This window comes from Gavialis gangeticus, unplaced genomic scaffold, assembly GCF_001723915.1.
Source record: "Gavialis gangeticus isolate Ggan-Ray unplaced genomic scaffold, GavGan_comp1, whole genome shotgun sequence".
NCBI classification, from domain to species: Eukaryota; Metazoa; Chordata; order Crocodylia; family Gavialidae; genus Gavialis; species Gavialis gangeticus.
This window is the reverse complement of record NW_017728994.1, coordinates 46,324,746-46,336,838: the sequence shown is the minus strand read 5'-3', so window position 1 is coordinate 46,336,838 and position 12,093 is coordinate 46,324,746. Positions and strand designations below refer to the sequence as shown.

The following is a 12,093-nucleotide window of genomic DNA, read 5'->3' as shown; positions in this document are numbered from 1 at the left end:
CCTGAATGCCGTGCCAGCATCAGCCTGCTGTGAATGGGACCCACGAGCACAACTACCTACTTGCACACATGTGCACATTCAAGGGCTTGAGAGCTGAGACACTTTTTTTTTTTTTTTTTTTAAATCCCTGAAAATTCCCAAGCAGAAGCCAATTCGGCCTCAAAACTTGCTTGAAATTAATTTGCCCGTGGCGTTGAAATAAGCCATCCTCCTTGTGTGCCCATCAGTTGCTTGTACGGGGCTGGATTTTCTGTCAGCACATCTAAGGCACAAGCCCTCAACTTGGTTTCAAGGTGTAGCGAGCGGAAGGGCCAGGAAAGAGATGCACGTGGAGGTTTGGAACAATTAATTACACTGTAATGGAGCAATGGAGGGAGGAGCAGAGAGCTGGCCCAGCATAAACTCCATGCCTCTGATGCCAGGATTACACTCAGAGGCATTTGTGCCTATCTCCACTTTGCGAGGCATGTTGCCAGGCAAAGCAGCAGTTAGTACGCCCATGGTGGGGTTTACTAGCTTCCACACCGTGTTTGGTGGCTTCTTAACTTCAGGATGAGGAATTAAAGTTTTTTACACAGCAGGAAGTGATTGCCGTTTACGGGATTTTTTTGTAGCAAAAATCTAGCTTGGGATCTGTGTATTCCAAATCGGGGTTGAAACGAGGACGGGAGCCACTGATGAAACGGTGCTTTCCCAGAATCGAGTAGCGGCAGTAAAACGTCCACGAACCAAAACAGATGTCAGTCCTGCCAAAGTAGCTTTCAGCAGGTGACAGCATGGGGGTCCCTCGGCTTTCTTAGTTTTCTTCCTTCATGGACTTTCTTTTAAAGGCCACATGCTATAGGTAACCAAGCTGGGGCTATATGAGCCACTGTTGCCTTCCTCTTAGGTGAAAGCAACTCCTGCCCTATATGTACAACACATCCCCTCTTCCTTTAGTGCCTGCTAGTGTCTGTTTAGGAATCTGCCGGTACTTGCCATCATGCTTGGGTCAGGTGGTACCTGAGTTGAACAAGCCAAATCCGAGTGCTAATATGTCCCCTATGCTGACAAACAGCTCCAGACCCACTTCTGTAAAACGCCTTAGAAACCTTTGCCCAAACCTGCTGCAACCGTGTTCCTTCTTTTCCAGGGGACAGTATCTATTTAAAAACAAGCCTCCCGATGGCAATGCCCCACCCAACTCCTTCTATAGAGCACTTTATCCCAAAATTATACAGGACATAGAGGTAAGAAACACAGCTTTATTTTGTGGTGGGCTTTCATTAAGTTTTCTGATTTTGTGTTAACCATCCCTGCGTCCTCAAATCAATGTTAAATGTTGGTTGTGCTATGCACATGATACGTGCAGAACCCCTGAGATCAGGGGCTCTTGGAAAACATTTTGTGCTGCCTTCCTTCCTCCTCCATGTGAATCAAGCTATTCTGTCAGACATGTTAACACTGAAGCTGCCCACACTTGTGATGCCCTAGCAGCAGCTGGGCAGAGTTCATGGCTTATTTCTGGTTCGGTTCCATAGCTTTTAACCCAGGGCAGAACTTATGAGACCTTAGTAAGTTGACAGAGGCCTTGTACAGGCATTCAGTCTCTCCTGGGAGAGCCATTGCCCTCCCAGGAGAAACCAGGAGTGTCCAGATGTTCTGGCTTCTTCTCCCAGAGTAAAAATGACTGCTCCAGGAGTAAAATAGCCTGGGAACAACGAGGGTTAAGTCTATGAGTTAAGAGCCAGTGTCTGTGCATGCCATGAGTTGAATCTGGGAAAGAATGCACTGTTGGAGACAGCAGTCCATAGGGCTTGTAGTGAACAGCATCAAACACATAGGACTGGTGCCCTAGATATAGTTATGTGCAAGGTACCAACTCCTGTCTGTGCTTGGCTCACTTGCAAGAGAGGTGCTCAGGTGCTAGGGCAGCAATTCTCAACCAGGCATGCAAATATGATTCACAAAATAAACCCAGTGATTTCAAATAAGAATCCATAGCATTAAAAAAAAATGCTGCCCTGTTGGGGTCTTCCTGAGTTCCTTGCAGCAGAAAAATTGCTGTATTATTTTTCCAGCTTTAAAAAATGAGTGAAAACTAAGAGCTGGCATTTTCCGAGGGGTGCCTCAAGTCTAAGGGGGGCTGCTTTGTGTCTAACGAGGGGTGCTTTGAGCCGAACAAGGTTGAGAGCTCTGTGCCAGGGTGATTGGGATCTGCTCCATTACACAGTGGCTTTTGTTCTTCAGAGTCCAAAAGGATCCACCGGATCCAGAGACGTTAGAAATCTCTCATCCACTTTTCCAGGGAGCAATACAAGCCCTTTTGCTGCAGCCTATTTTCCAGTGCTTTGTGCCATGCTAAGCAGCCATAGCCAGAACTCTGCCACCATTGCTGCTCCCCTGGGGAGATTGCAATGTAGTCTAATGGCCCTTTCTGGAGGGAGATGTTTAAAAGGAAGTATTTTCTCTAATTAAAAAAAAACAAACAAAAAAACAGCTCCACGATTTATTATCGCTGTTTTTCTTCTCTCCTCCCCAACCCAGACGATCGAGTCCAACTGGCGGTGCGGAAGGCACAGTTTACAGAGAATCCACTGTCGGAGCGAAACCAGTAAAGGGGTTTATTGTTTACAGTACGACGATCAGAAGATAGTCAGTGGCCTCCGTGACAATACCATCAAGGTGAGCTTTCCCCGGGGCGGCAGTGCTGGGGCGGGTACAGCCCGCTCCGGGAATAAGGCTTCTGTCCTCATTCCAGTAAAGGACGGAGCAGCTGCCCAGAGACTTCCTTAGACAGCTTTCCACCCCGGGTGTGCTTTTCTTTGGTGCTGGTAGATAAACCTCCCTCCAGAAATGTGCATCAGTCTAACTTATCTGGCAAGAAATTCTCTGCCTCCTTCCAGAATGGACTTTACTGGCAGTGTTATTGGTCCTCCAGTAATTACAGGCTACCCCTGTTCCCTGATGAGAAGGGTAAAGCCTGTATTCATATTAAAACCAGAGATATTAAGAGTGTTTTATCTCTCACCAAAGCGCCTGTGGAATACAAAGTGCGTTCCTTGCCACTAAGGAAGTTCTGCCTGCAATATGGGTAAAACACTCGGTAATAAAAAAACAAAAGAGCCAGCCCAGCAACATGCATCGTTTACCCAGTGATGAAAATCTTACTTAACAAGCTGTTTGTGAACATTGGCTGTCCTAGATCTGGGATAAGAATACGCTGGAATGCAAGCGCATCCTGACCGGACACACGGGTTCTGTGCTGTGCCTGCAGTATGATGAGCGGGTGATCATTACTGGCTCCTCGGACTCGACCGTCAGGTATGTGCTTCTGCATTTGACCCTCACAGTCCCGCTTCACCTGGCACTGAAAAGGTTTCAATTAAACATGCTCCATTTGGCCGTTTTGAGGATGTGGTTTGCAAACCTTTCCACCTGAGAGCACCTGGGTCGTGTAACAGCCAGTGTCCCCTCGAGCTGCCACAGCTACCGAGGGGAAATGGTTAGTTCAGGAAGGGCTGGGGGTTTCTAAGATGAGCTAGAGTGACTGCTCTGCGTTTGACTAACATTCTGTTTAAAAACAGTGGCTGAAATTTTCCAAGCAATACAGAGGGTTTCATCATTCATCTTCTCTTAATTTTAGCAGAAGATTTGTAGCCAGGCTGCCAGAATTACCCAGATAATTCTCTCAACCCAATGTCCTCCTCACTGTGTCTGCATGACCTTGGTCATTGTGTCCCCACCAAGGCCAGACTGATGCATCAGAAGCTATTCTCCAGATGTGAAAGTCGCTAGTCCTAGGTCAGGAGGCCAGTGTCCATAGCTGTAAACATTTCACTTAAGGAAATTAAGGACTGTGCCATGGAAATGCCTGTATGTTTGGTGATTAGGGACTCAGTGTATTAAGGTAGCATGGGACCTGGTCTCCCTGTGGCAGGGGAAGAGGGAAGGGTGCCTTGGTTAGGGGATTGGGGTTCTCTCTACTGGTAGGTCTCTGCTCTACCCTGAGTCTGAGCCTTTCCGGCAACAGTTGCATCTGGGTTCCTGTTCGCATGGCTGCAGCCTGCTGAGAGCTGTCACCCAAGCTCATTTTGAAATCGTAGTGAGAAGCCAATAACTCTGCAATCCAGCTCTCGCCCATGGTGTTACACAATCTCGTGGCTCTGGGAGGTCTGTTGGTTCCTGCCATACGTACGAGACCACAATTTATGTTGCGTGTCTCCAGGAGATCTGGCTGTAGAAATTAATCAGCACGGAGACGGGGTGGGACTGCACTGTGCTAAACACTGACTCGCAAAGGAAAAGGCTGAACTGGGTGAAAAGCAGTTGTCAGTCTCCAGGCCATAGCTAGCAGGCCAAATTGGAGGCTGGCTACTTGCCCAGAGTACTTCGTTTCCCTTTGTATCTATAAATATGTCCCTGGACCCCCCGAGGCACGTTGCAGAAAACTCTTTAGTCTTGACGAGGAGGAGGAGGAGGAAGGCTCAGTCCAATTCTGCCAGTTGGATGTATGGACGGACTCTTATCCCTCCTGTCCCCGGTTTCAGGGACCCCCTTGTCCAGACACATCACTCTACCTCCCTCCCCCGCTCTGTTTGGCAGCCCCATCTGCACACTGCTGATTTTCTAATGGCTCAGCTCTTTTGTCTACAGCCCTCGCTTCTCTGCATACTGCAGGCAGAAGTCTCTGCGCTTTCCACCAGCCGTCCATTTTAAGCCTGGTGTCTTTCTGCATAGCCTGCAACTTCATGATGGCCACGTAATTGTTTATGCAAAAAGATAGCTTACCTCCTCTCTCTGTCCTGGCTGTCATAGTGGTGATTTTATCCACCAGTCCATACACCAGTATTAGATCCTTCCCGGCATTTGTGACTGATGCCTGAGATTCATACCCAGAGCCCCATTGCCTAGATGCTGGCCCCTGCACTCTGTGACCTGCAATAAAAAATAAGCTATTTGCAACCAGAAAGAAAGGCACGTACACACAGTCAGGCACCCCAGGGCTACCACAGAAAGCTTCACGCTTTCCAGTAGCTGGTTAAAAGGCCCCCATGATAGGCTCTTGCCGCCCCTCCTTCAGCTGCTGCTCGGCTTTGCTGCTCCTCACTGCTTCCAGAGGCCTTTGGGAGTCGCACCCCAAAGCAGTTGCTTCCTTTAATGGAGTGGAGAAGCTGAGGCCATGTCCATGCCACTGCTGATGCCACATCTACTTGTTCCCACTCAGCACATGCCAAACTCTGAAAGAGGGGCAGTGTGGTAGCTCAAAGCAGCACACAGCCAGAAGCACAGCCAAGCCGGGGGGCCTGGGAGCAGTTCTGGTGCTCAGAGCCACTGTGCACTAGCTGCATTTCTTCCTTTCCAGGATTTGACTTGCACATGGGCAGGTCATGCAGCAGTCCTGGCAGGGCCTGGAGATGATGTAGGTTTGGCCTGGGGAACCGGGGGTGCAGGGATGGGCGAATCCAAATTTGGCACAGGCGGGAAATCATGGGCGAAAGGAAGGGAGGAGAGGTGAGGAAGGGCACAGAAAGAGTCCAAGGCAAGTGTTCCTTGCTTCCCTGGCACTGATGGGTAACAGGGTGGAACAGTGCTCTGGGGTTATTTCATTAGGTTAGGATCAGGGTGCTCAGCCTCCAGCCTGTGGGCCAAATCCAGCTGGCAGAGCCATAGCATCTGGCCCACGGAGTTCCCCACAGGTCGGGAAATTTGGCAGTGGGGGAGCTGCCGCAGTTAATACTGCCACTCCTTTCCACTGCCAAATTACCAACCACATGCAGCCAGGCTGGGCCAGGTCAAACCCTCTTCCACCACATGACTGGATCAGGTCCAGGCTGCCTCCCTACCCCCTCCATGTGGCCTGATGGGGCCCCACTGCACCTGCCCCAGGTGCCGGATCAGAGCCATCAGCCAGATCCAGCCTGCAGACAGACAAAGCACTGCCCATCCATCCCACTGGGGAAAAAGGTTGGACCCCACTGTGTTAGGGCATGCTTTGGGAGCAGCGGGCATGTTTTGTGACTGCATGCTTATAACACAAGTGTCTGAAGGATAGAGTGGTAGGTGCTGCAGACAGGCATGCAAGCAGAGTGGGGTTTGCTGGGGTGGGACCGTAGAGATGTACTTTGGGCTTAAAAGAATGGGCAGGATGAAGGTGCGCCTGCAAGATTGGTCATGCATCTTATTTTTCTGTAGCATTTCCAGAGGTAAGCAGAGGCAGAGGAAGCACATTTTGGCTTCTGGTGGAGTCATCCTTGTTGCTGGACTCTGCTGCTGTTTAAATGTCTCTTGGGAGTAGCGACTTCACTTTTTGGCATGGGTAGAGCAGGTTTTGTCCCTGTGGAAGGCACCAAATGGCAGGTGCCTCTCTGCTTTTTCAAAGCAGGCTGGCTCTGAGGCAGTAAGGGTGCTCCAGTGGGTCCAGCAAGGGTGAACGGCTGTCAGCAGGCAGTCTTCAAGCGGTCCCCAAGATACAGAGGCAGCCCAGCTTCTGCAGACAAGCACACAAAGCAGAAGGGGCAGCGAGACTGGAGCATACAACATAACCGTTTGGGTTGCACAAAGACTTTTCTCCCCTCCCTGACATCCCTGCCGGTTTTAATTGCAAGCTTCGTTAAGGGAGGAGGGACTCAATTTCCAGAATCTCTTGCTATTTGATGATGCAGCCGTTATGCCGCTGGAGTTTAGCGTAGCTGGGGCTCAGGGCATGATAGCGCCACAGGAAACCTCTGTAAAGAAATTTGCCTTGAGGTGAGCTTGGCAAACAGGATGCAGCAAAGGAACGTTGCCATTTTTTTTTCACTTTAAAGTGCACCACACAAATCCTAGGAGCTGCTTCCATTGAGCAGGTACCTGGATTTTTTTTTTTTTTTAACTACAAATGATCCTTGGAGTGTAATAGGCTATTCGTATTCACAGCAAATTAACTGGGAAAACTCTGTGCACCATCCACACGCATTCCAGGAATATAGTTGTCTAAGTACAGATGTGCGCAAGGTAAATGCTCTGCTTCCATTAGGACCTGATTCAACCTCGTTATATCGCTCTTGACAGGCCCTTTTGGATTCGTTCAGAACACAAAAGCATGGTCTGATCTCCTGCTGTCTTAAAACTATCTGTCTTGTTGACAGTCCCAGCAGAGAGAGACCAAAGATTAAACAGGCCACTTCAAGTGATCTTGCCTCTACCCTGCAGGTCAAGGAAAAGATGCCTAGATGAGATGTGCGCTGCAGGCTTTGATAACAGGGAGCTTCAGTCTCCAGGGCTGTCAATCTGCTACCTTCATTGGCACTAAATTCACTTAATTATACAATGGTTTATTCCAGCTGGGTTGTTTTATGGCACTAACTGCATTGCAGGTTTTTGGCTGCCGGACTCCTTGAACGTATTGGTAATCAACAGGTTTATAGAATACGTCTCCCCATAATATATTCAGTAGATTCTCAGTGTAGCTCAAGTTAAATGCTTGTAATGCAGCCAGAGATAGTCTGTCTCTTGCATTCTGCTGAAAAACTTACCGTGTTCTTCCCTCCACCCCAACCTCTCACATGACTGTGAATCCAGGGTATGGGATGTCAATACAGGCGAGATGCTGAACACACTGATTCACCACTGCGAAGCAGTGCTGCACCTGCGCTTCAACAACGGCATGATGGTGACGTGCTCCAAAGACCGGTCCATCGCCGTCTGGGATATGGCGTCTCCAACAGACATTACCCTGAGAAGGGTCCTGGTCGGACACAGGGCCGCCGTCAATGTAGTGGACTTCGATGACAAGTATATTGTATCAGCGTCGGGTGATAGGACTATAAAGGTGAGAAGTGACAAAGGCTTTTTATTATTAACCAAGAGTAATGAGCAGATCCCCTAGAACATACAACTGGGATGTTAAAGCTTAGGAAAAATCCAGTTCATAAAGTGAGGCTCGGGTTGAGAGTGCTGAGACTAAGGGACTAGCTTTGATAAAATTCAGTGTAAAAAAAAACCAAAAAAAACCTCTCTTAAAAGGGACCTAAACTATTAAGTGTTGAAGCCCATAGCCAAATGTCATTGGAAAGGCAATTTTCTCTCTGTTAACAATAACATCTTGAATTTGACTGTGACCCCAGCATCATAGCTTTGAACCTGGTGGATGTACTCATTTCCCACACAGCAGGTACCTGCTTCTGTTAGTTACCTCTTAATAATTAGTCCCTGTGTGGGTTTCCTTCCCCCACTCCCCATCACAGGTCTGGAACACGAGTACCTGCGAATTTGTGCGCACCTTAAATGGACACAAACGAGGCATCGCGTGCCTGCAATACAGAGACCGGCTAGTGGTGAGCGGCTCCTCCGATAACACCATCAGGTAAGGCAGGCTCCCGCCGCAGCGCTCTGCACACGGTCGTCTCAGTTCACGCCAAGGTCGTTGTCTTAATTCCCTTGGTACCTGCAGACATTAGATAACCAGAATGGGCTGTGCCAGCATCTCCTGGAATTGTGCTGCCTCTGATGCTGAATGCTATGAACTACTGAAGAGGGATATTGCAAAGCCTTTATTCTGCATTGTCTTTAATCCTCAGCATCTCAGGGGCACAATCCTAATCAACGACTCGGGTTACTCAGGCAGTTTTGGTGTGCGAAGAGCTGGCAAGTATCACTTCCTGCGCTGTCCTCTTGTGATACTTTAATTGGGCTGTGTGTCTAGTTAAAGGGTCAGATTTGCAATAAGAGGCGTTTAATCCTCCGCTGAAATCCTCCTGAGCTCTCGCCAAACTCCTCTTGTGGTACTTGGCATCTCATAAGTTTGGAACAGCTGGTGAAGAGCATGATGTTCACTTTGCTCCCTCTTGCACTTTTCGGGCTGCCCTAATAGCAGGCTCAGACGTAACCCTTTTCATGCCAAGAGCTGAGATTGTCTTGATCCATTGTGCAGCTGCCGGTAGGGGAACGTACCTGCTGATAAGGGGCTGTTGAGCAAACTGGAACGGGAACCTAAATTATGCTAAGTGGTCAGATTATGCAGTTGAAAGCCAGGGCTTTCCCCATCTTAACTTCCACCTGCTGCTTTATAGGCGGACTTTTCCCCTGCAGGTGAAACTTGGAAACAAAACTGATCTGCTTCCAGTCCGCTCGTCACTGCTGTGTACTGATGCTGCCGTGTGCCAGAGCACCTTCCCCCCTACAGCCTGCTTTTCCCCTCTGTGAACCCTGCAAGGAAGTGATGCTTCTCTGCATGACATCACAGAGCGATCCAGCCCAGGCCCGCCAGCCAAATTCTGCTGTCTGTCAGCTTGACAGCATGACTGAGTGAAAGGGAACAGCTGGGCTGAGGGAGCACCATCTCCCTGTTTCTTTGAGAGAGCCAAGTGGGAGGTTATTAAGTTGCATTGTTCCTATTAAATGACCTTACATATGGCGAGAAGACTTTGCACTTGGCATTAGGAAAAACTGTTCTCTTTGTGCGGTGCCATGAAATTCAGCTCCAGGAAGTAATTGGAACAGGGAACGGTTAAATATCACAGCACTTAGAAAACTACCTAAAATACCGCTTGTAATGCTCAACGAAAATACATGTCCATACAGTAATAAACCTAGAGGAATACAATTACTTTTAGGCTTACACTGAATGCAACCCCTAGTCGACAGAGAGATTATGCTAGGCTTTCACTGAGGTTGGCAGTGAATCTTCACCAAACCCACATTGGGTCCTCCTGAAGGCATGGCATGAGGTTTACCTGTTCCTTTACCCTGTAGTTCTTCCTCAAACATTGGCTGAGGGTGGGCATCTATGGGAGGGTGGTAAAAGGACAGGTGACAGTCTTCTCTGCTGTGAGTGGAGGGCTTGCTATTTAGTTTCTACAAATCCAAGTCCAAAGAGTGCCCAAAATATCAAGGAAATTAGGGTTTAATGCAGCCCTCTGGAAAACAGTGATTGGGGTGAGTATTCAGGGGTGATCTTCAGTAGCTGCAAATCAGCCCAACTCCTCTCCCCTCACCATAAGTGGACAAATTTATACCTACTAAATAACCAGCCCATCAAGCTTAACTAAGGCGTTTAACCCCTTCCCCCCCCCAATCTCAATATAATCTTAATAACTGAGCCTCTAAGGTCAGAGTGTTTTGTTGCTCCAGACGAGCTGTGAAAAGGAAAGCAGGGCTGGGCATTCAGACCAAGAAAATGAGAAGAGTATGCAGCAAGTTAGAAGAAGTAAAGGGATTCAGGCCATTGCAGCAGCATCAATTTTTAGAGCATCATAGAATCACAGAAAATGAGGTCTGGGCAGGACCTCAGGAGGTTGCATCTAGTCCAACCCCCTGCTCAAAGCAGGACCAGCCCCAACTGCATCATCCTAGACAAGGCTTTGTGTACCCAGGCCTTAACCACCTCCGAGGATGGAGACTGCACCACCTGTCTGGGTGACCTGTTCCAGTGGTTTACTACCCTCCTAGTGAGAACATTTTTCTTAATATGCAACCTCAACTTCTCTTGCTGCAGCCTGAGCCCATTGCTCCTTGTCCTATCATCTGCCCCCACTGAGAACAGCCCAGCTCCATCCCCTTTGCAGCCCCCCTGCAGGGGGGTGAAGGCTCCTGTTCAATCCCCCTCCATCTTCTCTTCTGCAGACTCAATCAGCCCAGTTCCCTCAGCCTCTCCTCACAAGTCATGTGCCCCAGGCCCTGAACCATTTTTGTTGCCCTCTGCTGGCCTCTCTCCAGTGTGTCCACATCCTTTCCGTAGTGCGGGGCCCACAACTGGACACAGGACTCCTGATGTGGCCTCCCCAGTGCCGAATAGAGGGGAAGAATCACTGCCCTCAGTTGGCTGGCAGTTCTCCTACCAATACAGCCCAAGATGCTGGTAGCCTTCTTGGCACCAAGGACACACTGCTGGCTCCTGTTCAGCTTCTTGTCCTCTGTCCCCCCAGGTCCTTTTCTGCAAAGCTGCTGCCCAGCCCAGGATTGGTCCCTCCTCAGTGCAGGACCTTACACTTGTCCTTGTTGAACCTCATGAGATTTCTTTTGTCCCAATCCTACAACATATCTAGGTCACTCTGAATCCTAGCCCTACCCTCCAGTGTATCTACTTCCCCCAGTTTGGTGTCATCTGCAAACGTGCTGAGGGTGCACTCTGTGCCACCTTCCAGATCGTTAATGAAGATATTGAACAAAACCAACCCCAGGACCAACCCCTGGGGCGATCCACTTGATACCGGCTGCCAGCTAGGCATAAAGCCATTGACTACTACCCCAAGGACAAAGGGTCTCTCTTTCAAGATTCTGCCGGAGTTCTTGTGATAAAGTGGTCTCTGACTTTCACATTGATCTACCTGCCAGTTTTCTTCAAACCTCATGCTTCCCAAGCTCTTGCGTGAGCAGTCGTTTCAGTAGACCCCTCATCCAGCACACGTTTCTGCCTGCGAGTCACTAGAAGGGGACAGTTACTCAAAGGACAACTAACATTTACTGACCCCACGATACCCATAGCTCTTCAAGGCGCACTATCCATATATATTCTGTGAACCAGCTTCCTTCCTCTCGCTCCCAGAAAGTCTGTCAGGATCCAGGTGGAGCAAAACAGGATCCAGGTGGAGTAAAAAGGGTTGTAGCAAGTTGTAACCAAACGGTACTGCAAGTAACAAAGGTGGAAGATTGTAGCAGGTCGTAGCAAAACTGGATCCAGTTGTAGCAGCATAAGTTCCTGTGCCCTTTAAATCCTCAGCGGTGGGGCATAGGAGGGCATAGCCCCCTTGTATGCTGTTGTTCATGAAGATTTCCATCTCTCACACATAGCGTGCCTGCAGACCAGAAGTGGGAGATATAGGGATAGCGTGTGCCAAAGAACCAGTTTTTGTTGAGGTAACTGCTTTTTATCTTGAGTTAAGCTGACAAAAATGGATTCATTGCAGGAGGCAAGGATTTTTTTTGCGGGTGATATCTTTTTTGTTCTGAACAATCTGCATAGTAGGTTACCTTTTAGTGGATCAACTATGTACTGTATGTTACCCAACTGCATAAAAGATATCACTCATAAAAATCCTTGCCTCTCGCACGTATCTGGGATCATCACAGCCACACATCACCCCAACGCTACCACAGATAGAGTTATTGCAGCTTCTCCAATACTTCTAAGAG

The 12,093-nt window shown here is 48.8% G+C and overlaps 1 protein-coding gene across 7 annotated transcripts in view; it reads left to right on the top strand.

The window, feature by feature from the left end:
* BTRC (beta-transducin repeat containing E3 ubiquitin protein ligase) overlaps positions 1 to 12,093 on the top strand; it is a 147,776-nt gene that overhangs the window by 123,239 nt on the left and 12,444 nt on the right. For all 7 annotated transcript variants that reach the window (XM_019502710.1, XM_019502709.1, XM_019502708.1 and 4 more), the window contains 5 exons: positions 1,133 to 1,229; positions 2,527 to 2,664; positions 3,185 to 3,303; positions 7,543 to 7,792; positions 8,208 to 8,326. In XM_019502710.1, coding sequence (XP_019358255.1) covers positions 1,133 to 1,229; positions 2,527 to 2,664; positions 3,185 to 3,303; positions 7,543 to 7,792; positions 8,208 to 8,326 — 723 coding nt within the window. The remainder of the gene's footprint in view (positions 1 to 1,132; positions 1,230 to 2,526; positions 2,665 to 3,184; positions 3,304 to 7,542; positions 7,793 to 8,207; positions 8,327 to 12,093) is intronic.